The following is a 14,961-nucleotide window of genomic DNA, read 5'->3' as shown; positions in this document are numbered from 1 at the left end:
CCAACCAGCAGAAAGGACTATTCCAAGGATGGATTCTGCCCTAAAATGGAGACTCAGGGGCAAAAAAGACAGAGTAGGAGATAACGCATGTTGTGAATATAATTAAAACCTCATAAAGAGGCAGAGAAGAGTAAAAAGGGGCAGACTCTTAAAAATGCCCAGGACTTACGGATTTGATTTAGAAATCTCATTAAGGGGCAGATAAAATGTGGTTCAAACACAGGACCTGAGGTTGGGACCTAGTCTCCTGATCGTGCACTGTGTGCCATACCTGGATGGCACAGACCTCTGGAACTCAGCTGCTCCACCTGCATAAATAGAATAAAGGCATCTGCCCTGAAGCATATGAGGCTCCAATGAGAAAATGGACGTGAAAGCTCTCTAAACTCTGAGGTGCTGCCTCAACAAGTATCAGGTGTTATGGCATACAGAGATTTTATCCACCAGGTTAGGGATGAACAAAGGATCTGTCAGTTCCTCCCCAATACGAAAATTATGAGTCTGTAAGATTTAAGTTATGACCTAGTTAAACTGTTTCCCTACAAAATGAGAACACCAGGGGCAGAAGGAAAGGACCCAGACCAAAAAGGATGATCACTTCCTTCCTTTTTCTCTTCTAGATTTAATGATACCTTGAATTTTATGGTGCCATTAATTTCTACAAAGAGCTTTCACAGCTAAAATTTCATTTTAGCGTCATATCAGCTGTGCAAGGAGATACTATTGTCCCCACACTGGAAATGAGGAAAGTGAGGGGGCCCCGCTACCCGATGTCATAAAGTGAGTTCACGGGAAGGAGAGACCAGATCTACCTGAGGGAGGCAACAGAAAAGCACTTTGATGTCACTGAAGTCTGGGTTTGAAGCCCAGTTTTTCCACGTATGAGCTCTGTGAACTCAGGAAGGTTATCAACCACTTTGAGTCTCGTGTGTAAAGTGGAGACGATAGTGCTTATCTCACATGGTCGCTATGAGAGCTAACAGAGAGAACGTATGGTAAGAAGCCAGTACAATAACTGGCACGGAAGGTGTTCAGTAACAGTCACCAATCAATCACTATTGCTGATTCCCAGCCCAATACTCTTCCTTCCGGTGATCTGCAGCAGTTCAATGCTAACATTCATATCCATCCTTTTATAGACTTCCTCAGCTACCAAAATTACTTTCAATATTAACAAGTGAACACTACTACTTTGAAAGTGTATCAACAAAAAAAAATCCTGGTACCACATAGCAGAATATCACATCCTGGAAAATTACATCAGGTATGCAATAGTGATCACTGACATCGGAGTCTGGTAAATTTATCACCTTTCATGTCAGTCCAAGAAATGTGCTACTTCACCATAAAATATCTATTAGTAACTACAAAAACACACCATACTCTGGAAAAATATTTCCTATGAAAGACAGTCTTTATTTACACAGGCTCATCTATATAAAGAGCCTTTCTCACTTTCTTCCTCCTTCTTTGAAAATATATATATTTAAGTTTTCTTACCCGTGATATTGTTAAAGAACTAACAGGCAACTTTCTCTCATATGTTTTATCCATTAAAGATGCTAGATCAGCTGTGAAGACAAAGGAAAAAGAACCTTGTTAAACACACACATTTCTTAAGAAAAATCCAACAGATGTAACTCCTGCCAGTTGGCTGCCATCATTATGAAATCAGTATTAAAACAGATGCTCTTTCTAGAAATTATTTTTGTATAAATTAAAGAGGACAAAGGAATATTAGTAACATTTTAAGAAATTATTCATTTAATTGAAGTAACGGTTATTTAAAAAATCCTAGCATATATTTAGCTTTTAAAAAAATGGATCAATCAAGTACCTCTGGAAGCAGACATGACAAAGTGTTATTACTGAGGCTCCAGAGAAAGGAGTTAGATGGTCGGGGCCAAGGGAAGAGGACGCCATCACTCAAACACCTATTCCTTTCCCATTCTGAACCAGGTAAACATATTAGCTATTCAAAAAATGTTTGCACTGGAATTTATCGAATGATTTCTGTACACTCCCTGAACAAAGGAGAGAGGCGCTCTGGCTGCACGTAATGATTTTCAGATGGAACTGTTCCTATTCTGGTTCCTTTGAGCAGAACATCCACAGCAATACTTGGTATTCTTAAGATCACACTGTTATCTCAGAGTCTAAAAAGATCTGAAATGCTAGGCAACATACTCTCCAAAATGATTATTTCACAGCTCCTCACTGCTTCTCCAACTTACACCGGGCTCTCTCCCCTTCTCCCTCACTCCCACTCTCAGCTCGTGGTGTAGTGTCTTTTTGCCCTGAGTGTAAGACAGAAGCAATCCAAAGACAACTTCATCCTCCTGCTATCAGATCTACCAGGCTCCCGGCATCTGTGCCCAGATACTCTGCCTTCTGGGTTTTTTTTATCAGAGGATGAATTTTATTACCAAACAAACAACAAAAACCTCCCTTGAGTTTGCATCTTCTTCCAGCGGTTTCTCCTTGCTCTGCTCCCCTCAGCAGCGAGTTCCTTGAAGAGTCATCCCTGACACAGCCATCACTACTTCCTTAGTCCCACTTTCTCTGGAACTCACTCAAATTAGATTTTGGTTTCCATCACTCCACTAACGCCAAAGACCATGTCTACACTGTACACCCAGTGGTTAATCCTTCACCTTATCTTACTGGACCCCTCACTAGCATTCAGGAGAGTTCACCATTCTATCCCTCATCACTTCCTCTTTGTTCCCTCCTTCTTGGGTTCCTTTGCAGGACCTCCTCTTCTTGACTTCTGAATGTTGGGGTGCCCCAAGTCTGAGTAGGAGACTCTGCTCTTCACCATCTCTCAGTGCCTGGGTGATCTCGTTCTCTCTCCCACAGCTTTAGCCCTCAAGTGCACAGTACTGACTCCAGGCGCATACGCCTCCCTGACTCTAACTCCAAACTTGTATCTCTGTGCCCACACAGGTGACACCTCCATGTGTGTGTCTAAAGGCATTCAAACACTTCACATCCTCTTAATTCTCCAACCCTCCACTCCACACCTGCTTCCCCCAGCCTTTCCCATCTCAGTGAATGGCCACTATATTCACTGGCTTACTCAAGCCAAAAACCTAGGCGTCAGTCATGACTCCATTCTTCTTCATGCTCCACAACCAACTGTCAGCAAATCCTATAGGCTCTAGATTTGAAATAGAAATATAAATTCGTATTTCTCACCACTACCACTGCTAACCTCTCACCTTCTGACCGACCAGTCACCTCAACTACTGTCCCCACCCTTACAATCAAACCTCCACACAGCAGTCTGAGTAAGTCTCTTAAAAGATCAATCAGATCCCGTCATTTCTCTTCTCAACCAGCCACTGGCTTCCTATCATACTTGGAATAAAATCCAAAAGACTTTCTATGACCTACAAATGCCTACATAAGCTGGTCTGTGTTTGTTTTTTTGTCTTTTACACTTAGAAGTAAAATCCATAAAGGCAAGGACTTCATTTACTGACATATTCTCAGTCTCTAGAACAGTTCTATAAAAGGCACTCAATAAACATCCAGAGAAACGAGTGAAAGGAAGAAAGGAAGGGAAGGAGAGAGGGAGGAAAGAAAAAGAAGCAATTTGATTTCCAAGTGTTGTTTACTCCCTGGTGGAAGAGATTAGTATCAAGAAATAAGGAGACATAGAGAATCAATTGACAAATATTTGTTGAGGACCTACTGCTGCACATTTAAATATTTTTTCCTCTTTCCTTTCCTGGGAGATGCTCTCAATGACTCAGTAGCTACTGGGGAAAATCTTTCCTTATGACTGTCTTAAAGGGGTTGACACTAAGTGATTAAGGAATGTTAAACCACCCACCCACACACAGAGTCCCTAAAACCTCTTCATACTAAGACAGATTAATACTGTTACAGCTACTTGCTCACAGAATGACATTTAACAGCACTCTCATGGCACCGAATCTTTTCATCACGTCATAATAGAGGCTCTTGTGTTGAGATGACAGGCAATATAAAGAGTCACCTCCCTTTACTCAAAGTCTAAAGTTTCACTAAAAAAAGCAGGATCAGGATCTGCTGGCCTAGCTCAGATGGGCTGTTTCCTCGTAGGTTTCATATCGTGCACAACGTGTAACTCAACACTGGACTGAGCTGGCATCTGTAGGATGGTAACTCAAGATTCCCTTTTCATCCTTCACACCCAGACAGCTTCAGTCAAGTGAAATCGGCTGCGGCCTCCGAAAAGGCAGCAGCTGCAGAGCCAGCATCTGAGGTGTAATGTCTGCATCCTGGAAGTCAGAGCAAGGTTAGCTGCTAAATGTAATACGTGACCAGTCACCTCACAGAGAGTGCTGGCATGATGAATGAGGTGGAACACTGCACAAGGCAGGCACAGGCAGGAAAGCTGGCCAGCTGGGGCCTGCAGAGAGCCAGCACCACAGGCTTCTGGACCACGGGCTTCAACAGTCAAACCACACATGGTTCAGGGAGGGGCCAGCAGATGCCCAGGTTCTGTTCAAAGGGATGTGCCAAAGAAGACGCTCTCCTGCCCGTCCCTCTGCTCCTCAGGGACACACACTGCAGAGGATGGTTGAGGTCAACAAAGACTATCTGGGAAAATGGACCCGAAATGTGAATTCTTCATTTAACAAAACTTAAAGCTGTACAGACGATGTGGAAGCATGTCCAGAAAACGAAATGTATACTAGTAGAAGAACGTCCTTCCTGTTTGGAGAAAACAATACCACTGATGATCTCAGGACACAAGAGATTGTACTGAGGACCCTGCACTATTCCAAGTCCAGGAATGTAATGCTTCAGACTTGGCCGAGGACTTGAATGACCTGAGGGCTCTGAAACTTCAGATTCCTAACTTCACACCCAGAGGGCCATTCTAATCTGCCGGTTTGAGCTGAGACCAGAGGAATCCAAATTTTTAAACAAAAGGCCTGGGTGTGCACTCGAGTGAGTTATGTCTGAGAACCACCATGGAGGAACACAGAATAAGTCCTGGATGTGGCTCCTAAGCTCAAGGAAGACATTAAACTGGAAAAAGGTGGACTAAATATCCTTTAAAAATTCTCCCTACTATTAAAACACCTAAATAAAATACTAAAAAAAAATTTTTTATAGACATGCCTGAGTTTTCAAGGTCGACATACTTGTCAGAGGCCAAAGGCAAGATGGCAGCACAAACCTGGAGTGTCTGAAGGAGCACCGATGGTAGAAGCCACCCTGAGAGCGTCTGCAGGTCCCCAGGGACACGAGCTGTGGTGTTAAGCACTTATGGGGACAGGACAAGATCAAGACCACTGTGAGGTGAGAAGCTGGTTCAGAGATCCTCAGGGCAAGGCAGGACCACCTAGGGCGACCCCTGACCTCAGTGAAAGGTGACCTAGACAGCAGGGCGCCTGCCCAGGGAACAGCAGGGATGTCGCCCTGAGGACTCCACACTGCAGCCGGCCTTCACACCTCTTTGGGGCCCTAGTTCACACTTCCTATGTGATCCCGAATATACCAACCTGAGAATTTTGTTTAAAGAGCTGATTTTACTGCATAAAATTCTAGAAAACACAAGCTAAGCTACAGTGACCAAAAGCGCATCGGTGGTCAACTGGAGATTCCGGAGGGTCGGCAGGAGGAAGGGAAAGGGTTACAAGGAGCAGGAGAAAGCCTGGGCGGAGGCGACAGACACAGTCATTATCTTGAATGTGGTGACGATTTCATGGACATACACACGTGCACAAATGTCAAGACTTATCAGATTGCACACTTTAAATATGTGCAGCTTATTTATGAAAAGAACACCTCCACAAAGCTGGGAAAAAGGAACCTGATGAGTAAGTTGAAGAGCAGTTTAGACACGGGTGAGGTGAGAATTAGTCACCTGATCGACATAAAAGGAATTACACAGAAGCAGCAAAGAGAGATGAAGACGAAAAGTATGGAAGAGGAGTAGAGAGATACAGAAAACAGAGTAAGATGGCCTAAAATACATTTAATTGAATTTCTAAAAGAAGTTAAAGAGAATGGGGAGAGGTACTATATTATGAGATAACAGCTAAATATTTTTTAGAAAGGATAAAAGATATAAGTTTTCAGGTTCAGGAAACACATGAAATCTCAAATCAATTAAGTAAAATTAAACCCACACCATGATACATTGTAGTGAAACTGAAGAATAAAAGGACTTTAAAAGTAGCCAGAAGAAAAGATAAATTACTCACAAAGGAAAAACAAGTATACCAACAGGTGTTTTCTTGATGGGAACTAGAGAAGCCAGTAGAATGATGTGTTCAAAGCGTTGGGAGTAAATACTGTCAACAATGTATCTGACAGAACTATCTTTTAAGAATAAGGGAAAAATAAAGACATGTTTAGACAAACGAAAACTAAGAAAACTTAGTAGCAACAAATACTCACTAAAGAAACCTTTTAGAAGTTCTGTTTTTAAGATGACGTATTTTAGGAAGAACAAAATTTAGGGGCCGGCCCCGGGCCAAGTGGTTAAGTTGGTGCGCTGCACTGCGGCGGCCCAGGGTTTTGCCGGTTCAGATCCCAGGCGCAGACAGGGTACTGCTCATCAGGCCGTGCTGAGGCGGCGTCCCGCACAGCACAACCAGAAGGACCTGCAACTAGAATAGACAACCATGTACTGGGGGGGCTTTGGGGAGAAGAACAAGAAAAAAAAGATTGGCAACAGATGTTAGCTCAGGTGCCAATCTTTAAAAAAAAAAGAAGAAAATTTAATAATCCTTTAAAGAAGATTTGAGATGCTAGAAAGAATGGCACATAAATAAAGTAGGTTAAATCTAGGATAAAACTTTAAAATAATAATGTATTGTGTGTGTTTTAAAAGGATAAAACTTTAATATTAGACAATACCATAAGGCTGGGGGTATGTGTGTGTGACTGGACTGAACTCTTCTAAAAGACAGTAGTGTGTAATTATCATTAGATTTTAAGTTAAATATCCATGTGAGGAGTTACAGAGCCATAATCTAAAGATGTAAATGTAGAATGTAGGATCTACTCTTCTAAAAGAGTAGAAATAGAGGATATAATTTCTAGACCAGTGAAGGGGAAAAAAACGTAAAAACAAAAACACCCTAAATCAATCCAAAAGAAGATAAGAGGAAGAAAGAAAAAAGAAAGATGGGATAAATCACAAAATGTGATAGAAATAAATCCAAATATATCAGCAATCACAAAATGACAATGTAAATAGACTGAACTTTCTAGTTAAAAAGACGACTGCCAGATTTGTTAAAAATGCAAAATCTAGCTATATAAATCACACGAACACAGGAGAGCTGAAAATAAATGAATGAGAAATATAGTAGGCAGATAGTAGTCAAAAGAAAGCTGGTCTAGCCATATTAATATCAGAAACAATGGACTTAAAGGTAAAAAACATTACTTTCACAGATTAGGTGGGTCATTACAAATGATCAAAAATTCATTTTTCCAGGAAGATAATTTGAAACTGGTGTGCACCAAAGTAACACAGCTTCCAAATACATAAAGTTCTCAGAAAGAAAATAGCAATCTCCTCAATGATGGATCACAAAATCTACAGCAGAGACATGCTGTGGAAGAAGCCTCTTATAAAAGAGGGTGGTCTCCAGGTCAGAGTGGAGATGAGCAGGGTCACTGAAAGAAAGATGGAGCCTCTACTGAATCCTGGGAGCTTCAGGTGAGAAGGCATCAGACGGTTTCAGCTCTTCATGATTTCTGTGTAACTGTACATCACCGGTACCCACTGAGTCAACGCTAAGCTCTTTCTGGGCTGGCAACCATCTGCGCACCTTGTTGATTTATGTAATAAAGAAGTAGATACAAATTGTTATTGTACTTCCTAGAAGAAGAGATCTAGAAAACACAGGCTGAAACTGTTTTTGATTCCCACATTTAAAAAGAAAAACAAGGAAGGTGACATACAATGTGTAGAGTAATAGAAGGAAGCAGGAAAAACTAACATGGGAGCCATTCTGAATGCAGATATTTAGATTTCCTTCTATCTGTCTGTCTCCCTGGCACCAGAAGCTTTAAAATAAAGTTTCAATAATGGAAAAATGTGAAGGCAAGCTTGGTCTACATATATACTAAGAAAATGAGACTAAATGAGGATGATGAGCATAATCAGACCACCTCTACAACTGCTGGCAGATAGTAAATATAAACAGATTAGTAGACGTCACAGAGATGCAAATACAGAACTGGCAAAGGTTAGGAAAGCAGGCTTCAGAAAATCTCCATCAGGCTTCAGGGGCAACGTATGAAAAACTACTGCAACAGCCAAAGCCCTCCACAGCTGAAATGACACAGCAAAACTAAACCTCAGCTAAAGGGAGAAGTGTCTGCAAGAATGGCGGTGGTGTTCAGTTTCAACCTGCATTCAAACAGGAATTCAACACTTCCTATGAAGTATTCATGCCAAAGGAAAAACACACAGAAACAAATCCTGAAGCTGATCAAGGCTCCTTCTCTGACTGGCAGTTTCACAGGACATATGGAAGGTGGAGGAACATGTTAGACACACAAGGATGACAACAGCAAATTCAGAATGTGGGAAACTCCACAAGACAAAACATCTGTTTTCTTCAACAAATAAATTACAAGAAAGAAAGAGAGAAACCTACAAATTAAAACATACTTGAGACCTCTCAACACATTACAGTGTATGGACCTTATCTGGATCCCATTTCGACAAATTGTAAATTAAAAGGAAATTTATATGACATTGGGGAAATGTGAACATTGATGGAATATTTAATGATGTTAAAGAATTACTAATTTTTAGCCATGAGAATGGTATTATAGTTCTGTTTTTAAAAAATCCTTACCTTTTAGAGGTACATTATCAAAATACACGTGAAATGCTCTGATAAGGATTTGTTAAGCAATCTGGTGAAGGGGTAGGGGCTGGAGGAAGCAAGACTGCAGGGGACTGGTCAGCGGGGAAGGCGGTGAGGGCACTGGGGGGTTCACTACACCCTTCTCCCTGCTTTGTTTCCATAAAGATCCTGAAAGACGCAGAAGGGGGACATCAGCAACCGCGTTGTACGGACCTTCTGCGGGTCCTCATTCAACCATTAAACACCTTAGGGGAGTTTCACGGACAGCCGAGTGTTGACTGGTATTTCACATGTCAACGATTAACGTTACAGGTGCGACAATGGTATTGAAAACCTCCTTCTCTCTTAGAGACGTATACTGCAGTGTTTATGCGTGAAATGGCACAGCCTGGCACGTGCAGCAAACAGCCCACAGCGTGAGCTCGGAGCGAGCGCAGCGGGCGGAGGCGGGCCGGCGCTGAGGGCGCGGCGGGCCAGGGGATGGGTCCGCCCCTTCCCCACACCCTCCACTGGGAAACAGCACGACACGTCCCCGCCGCTGGGAGTCGGGGCGACGGCCACCGCGCGGAGCGGGAGCGCAGCTCGGCGTCCTTCCCGCATGTGTCCACGTGGGAGCCTCGCCCACCCACCGGGGCGTGCGCACATCTCGGGGCACCGCCCACGGCCGTCGACCAAAGCACCACGCCCCCGACTCGACGCCCCAGAGCCGCCTCCGGAGAAGCGGGCACGCGGCGGCGCCCGCAGGAGCTGAGGGGCGGCGGGCGGCTACCCTGCCACGTTCCCGTGTCCCGGCGCCGGCGGCGCACCCCGCCCCACCCGCTGCCCAATGGGGACGCGCGGAGCTGCAGCGTCATCTCGCCCTCCTCCCTCCCCCAATCAGCGAGCCCGCGCCAGGCCGCAGTGCCCAATCACAGCGCTCCACCTGCGGCGGCGCCCTCCGCGCACGCGCAAGGCGGAGCGGCTCCCGAGCTGCGTCGTCCCCGAGGTCGCACCGCCACCTGCCGGCCGGTCTCGGCAGCGCAGCCCCGGCGCGGCGCCTGCGCGCGCACTGGGCCCAGGGCCGCGTCCAGGCCAAGCCCTCGAGGGGCAGCTGGAGAAACCCGCGGAATCCCAGGGAGGGCCGAGTTTCAGTCGCTGCCCCGAGGAGCTGCGCGGTCTCGCAGCACTTTCTCTCCGCTCTTCCTAAGGGGCGCGCCTGTGCCGAGCGCCGGCCGGACGGCGTTCTCCCTGGCAGGTCCCATCACCACGCATGGACGGTCCAGGGACGCAGGTCCATGCAGTTTCCCAAGGCGGCGCAACGGGTCCACGCCAGGTGCGTGCCCCGGTGCAGACTCTCCACCCCTGACACGGCACACATAAGGAGGGGCCGAGCGCCCCCGGGACAGGGAGCCGGTGCCCAGGGCCCGCTCCAGCAGGGCCTACCCAGGAAGTGGTGGCTGCCACTGCTTTTCCACCAGTTTTAACAGAAGGCGGCAGTTAGCTCCACGCGATACCTATTGGTTGCAGATCACTGTGTTCATTCTCTAACAAACAGCTTCTGCTTCTGCAGGAATCCATGACAACGTTCCCCTAAATCTGTCTCCGAATACCAGAGAGATGACGATACCCCATACCAAGGCGCCAAATAAAATGGTCTCCTTTCCTAATCTTCCCTTCATACCTAGGAAGGTGTTTAACAATTGCTGTCCTGAAGTTCCTCCCTCTCCTCTCAGTACTTCCACAGCACTTTTCTTATAATTCACATGTGGCACGTCAGAACAAGCTTTGCAATATAATTAATTGAGTCCATGCTGGTTTCATGCCTACAACAGTGGCTCTGGCATTTTAGAATATATGGGGTATTTTTTTGACCATCACAACGACTGCAGGGCATTACTGGCACTTAATGGGCAGAACACAGGAAAATTAGACAAGCTGCAATGCCAAGATTATCCAACACATCAGAACACTGTCCAGGCCAGAGAGGCAGGCAAGGCAGACCCTGTGAGGATGAATGGCAATTGGAGGTTTCAGGATGAGCTCATTATTTGTAAAATATGTACATGTGAGCTGATACACACATATGTGCATACATGTATGTTTACATATACATGTTTACATATTTTTCTAGCTCTGTCCACTGAATGGGCCAAGAAGCAAAAACTCCATAGTAGCAAGAGGACCCCCAGTGCACAGATCTTGGTTTCTAATACCATTCACCACTAAAAGGAACAGGGGTCCTTGGAGGAATAACTGAGTCTAGGCCTAGAACAGGAAAGGCGTGGCAAATAGAAATGGCAAGCAATAGGATATATGAGGAAGACATTTGGTGTAAACCTAATTCGGCCTGACTTTGTTTTTTCCAAAAGGGCCTGACTGTGGCCGTTGAGCACACATTGTATATCTGCTTTAAACATTTCCTATGGCAAGAACAAATGGCCTTAAGATAAAGGTGCAACTTCCCCCCACATTGGCATTTCCTTAAGGATAAGCACCTTTCCTTAGGAACTGATTGCTGTGCTCACATTTGACCAGCTAGCTGGAGACAACAGACCTGCCACCCTGCTGTGTTCACTGAGACAGCAGACCTACCTGTTATGCCCATCCATCGCCTCGAGGCTACTGTAAAAGGGACATTTCAATCATATGTGAAAGATCCTGTTTGGGGGTATATAACCACTCTGTACACCTCAGTGCTTTGGTGCCCTTTGTTCCTTTGGGAAGAAAGGCCCTGGGCCATGGTCCTCAGATTTTAGCTCAGAATACACTCTCCCAAATTTTCATTTATAGATTGGTTATGGATTATTTTCGTTGACAGGCGCAAGATGGAACATGGGGGGCCAGGGTGACAGTGCTTTGACCAGCCCAATCTGGGACAAGTGGACCCCCAAATAATTAAGGTTGACAATGAACCATTAAAAGAAAAAAAAAGAGGAATCCACAATCCGCAAGATGATACTGATAACAAACAGATAAAAAGAGACAGAACAGGAGAGACGGGGGGGCTCTTGCTTACAGTCCACCACAGACCTTAACTAGTCCACACGGAGGTGCTCACGGCGCTGGAATCCTTCCTTCTGCAACCATCACACTAAGAGTGATTCAGGCAAGAAGCTCCATGAAGCCAGACCTAGATGGGACTGTCAACAAGCAGCAGCACAGGGGCATGCTATAAGGTGTCTCCCCACAGACGGCCCGTTAGTCACAGGGGAGACAGCAGTAACTCTCCAGTGGGGACGCCAGACACACTTGACCCGGTGATCAGAGTTAACATCACCCGCCAGGGCAGGTGGGCATCAGCTGTCTCCAGATGTGACACCTGAAGGAGGACGCAACATCACTGACAGTATTCTGGCCAGGGAAGCATATCTTGAATCGAGTCATGAGGAAATATCAGACAAAACCCTGGAGAAGAACAGTCCATTAGAAAAAGGAACTGGCTTCTTAAAATACGTCAGGTAATGTCCACCAAGGCACTCAGGATAAAGGACCATTAATATCTGCAAGAAACTCAAGATGGTTAAAAAAAAATGTGTGTGCAGATAGAGAGTGAGAAAGCAAAATCCAATGAGTCAAAATGACGACAATAGGTGAATCTGGGCGAAGGGTATACAGATGTTCTTTGTATTAGTCTTACCATTTTTTGTGAGTTTAAAATTATTTCCACATAAAAAGTTAAAATATTTACCCCACATACCATCCCATTTATAACATGGCAATCATTCACACATTTAAAAAAGAAAAAACCTCTTTATAATTAACAGAACTAACTCCATTTTACAAATAAACGCAAAGCACTTTTGGGGGAATAATTAGAAAACAAGCTGAATTTTCCATAAATGCAACTGCCACGTAAATCAAAGAAAGATAGCACTTTGATTCGTTCACCACCTTACCAAAGTGGTTCACCATTTTGTGAATAAAACTGTGTCACTTAAGATAATGCCACTCATGGTATTTAACTTTGCCTGTATGCCACATCTGTGTCCATCTGCACTTCTATCTGTGGGTCACAGCGACTCCACATCTCATTGCAAGCCTATAGTTCTCATCTTTGGCGTCTCTGCAGCTCAGCTTTGGCTGGCTCCTGCCCAGACGCCATCCCAGGACTCAGACCCCAGCTCTGCCCTTGCAATCACATCATCAGGGGAGAAAATGAGCTCTTTGAACTGCCCCCGCTCCCCAAGGTAGCCGTTATAGACAGGACAAAAGACTGTCCTCTCCACAAACACAGAAGGTCCCGATTCTTTAACATAAACAGAAAAAGCAGAGAAAGAAATCTAGGGGAAAATATTAGATCAGTACTGGAATTGATCAAGAAATTACATCAGTCCCCAAAATTATCACTAAGAGTCTGACTTTATCAACGTCCTGATGCTGTTATATATGATACATATTATATATAGGAAGTACGTACATTTCTACAAAGTGCTCAGAGGGTCAGTGATTTTAGGCCTGGTTATTTCATAAGAGAAAGGCTGCCATTGGTACTGTGGCCCAGGAACAGGGACAGAGAGGTGTGGCTAGGAGCCTACCGCCTCAGAAGATGCTTGCCAACCATTTCCCAAACGATGTCTATGAGGTTATAACACTGCTTTAAATCTGTCGCCTGGTGATGAAGAGGCGTTAGAAAGAGCTCTGAAGACCACAAGAGATGACAACAAAAAGGATCAAAATGCATTTGTCTTTGCAGATAATGTAAAACAAGCTGCATGGTAACTCACTGTATGATAAAAACGGACAAAAAACAAGAAAGAAAAGAATTGCTTACATAACTCAAGGAGACTAATTGTCAAGGCAAAAAAGAAACAGAAATTTGCAGGATAGCAAAGATGATTTTGCCATGTGTAAAACAACAGTCAAATTCTTTTTAAGACCAAATGTGCTTATCTGAATTAGATCATCATAAAAGCATCATTTCATACATATACCACATGAATATATGATGATAAACATATGGAGTGACTGAAATGCCACTTCTAACAGCCCCAGAGGTACCTACCGAGGTGACAATGTTCTTTTTCTCTTGCTTCCCACTTGCGGCTGTCCACGTATGCTGCAGAAAGCAGGTATCTTTTACCTGAGGAAAAAACAATGATCTCAACAGGCATGTTTCACAACAGGTTCAGTTTATACATCCGTTTTTTTGTTTTTTATTTTTATTTTATTTTTTTTAATTTTTTTGGTGAGGAAGACTGGCCCTGAGCTAACAGCTGTGCCAATCCTCTATTTTGTATGTGGGTTGCTGCCATGGCATGGCTTGATGAGTGGTGTAGGTCCACGCTCGGGAGCTGAACCCACAGACCCCACGACACTGAAGCGGACTGTGTGAACTTAACCACTATGCCATGGGGCTGCCTATATGTGTGTTTTATTAAACGTATCTTTCTCATTTTTTAAAGATTCTAGTATGATACTGTAACCAACATCATATTGTTTACAATTCAGTTCATGACAAAATATATTCAACCTCCAACAAGTAGAAGATGTAGGAAACTGAAAATTTTTACAATAATGTTATGGGTAAAAGTTCTGGTAATTTTGTTCCTATAACTTTAGGGCTAGGAGCCATTTGTCTCCACTAAATTACAGCCTAGGTGAACCCTAGAAGGCCTTAGAACCCCAAACATTTGCTAAACTGTTGCTTAACTCATTAATCGAATGCTTTATAATCACCAGTTAGTCCTAAAAACATTTCCATCTGACTTGGATCAGCATATTTACTCCTATTTCGCATAAGACAGAGAGTACTATCTTACCCACTGACCCAGCACCACAGTGGTAAATAAGACAAACCTAATAAGGCAAATTTGAGGTAACCACCCACAAGACAGCAGCTGTCTTCCCAGTGCCTGGCACAACGCCTGGCACAGGCAGCACTCAGTAAACATGAGCTCAAGGAATAAACGACAAAGAACGAATGGCAGCTTAACCAGAAATAAAGACTTGTGCTTCAAAGGACACTGTAAAGAAAGCGAAAGGACAACACACAGAAGGGGAGAAAATATTTCTAAATCTTTTGCCTGATAAGGGACTTGAATCTAGAATATATAAATAACTCTTACAATTCAAAATTTAAAGAGAGAACTGAAAAACGAGCAAAGAATGTGAACACATTCCAAAACAATATATAAATATGTATGTG

General features: G+C 44.0%; 1 protein-coding gene across 1 annotated transcript in view; it reads right to left on the bottom strand.

Moving 5' to 3' along the window:
- MRPS27 (mitochondrial ribosomal protein S27) overlaps positions 1 to 14,961 on the bottom strand; it is an 88,511-nt gene that overhangs the window by 67,555 nt on the left and 5,995 nt on the right. Inside the window, exons 2-3 of the mRNA XM_008539777.2 lie at positions 13,819 to 13,896; positions 1,501 to 1,571 (exon numbers count right to left, since the gene is read on the bottom strand). Of these exons, the coding sequence (XP_008537999.2) occupies positions 1,501 to 1,571; positions 13,819 to 13,896 (149 nt within the window). The remainder of the gene's footprint in view (positions 1 to 1,500; positions 1,572 to 13,818; positions 13,897 to 14,961) is intronic.

This window comes from Equus przewalskii, chromosome 13 (assembly GCF_037783145.1).
Source record: "Equus przewalskii isolate Varuska chromosome 13, EquPr2, whole genome shotgun sequence".
Taxonomy (NCBI): domain Eukaryota; kingdom Metazoa; phylum Chordata; class Mammalia; order Perissodactyla; family Equidae; genus Equus; species Equus przewalskii.
Note: the sequence above shows the minus strand (reverse complement) of the source record. Positions and strands in the feature narration are given on the sequence as shown.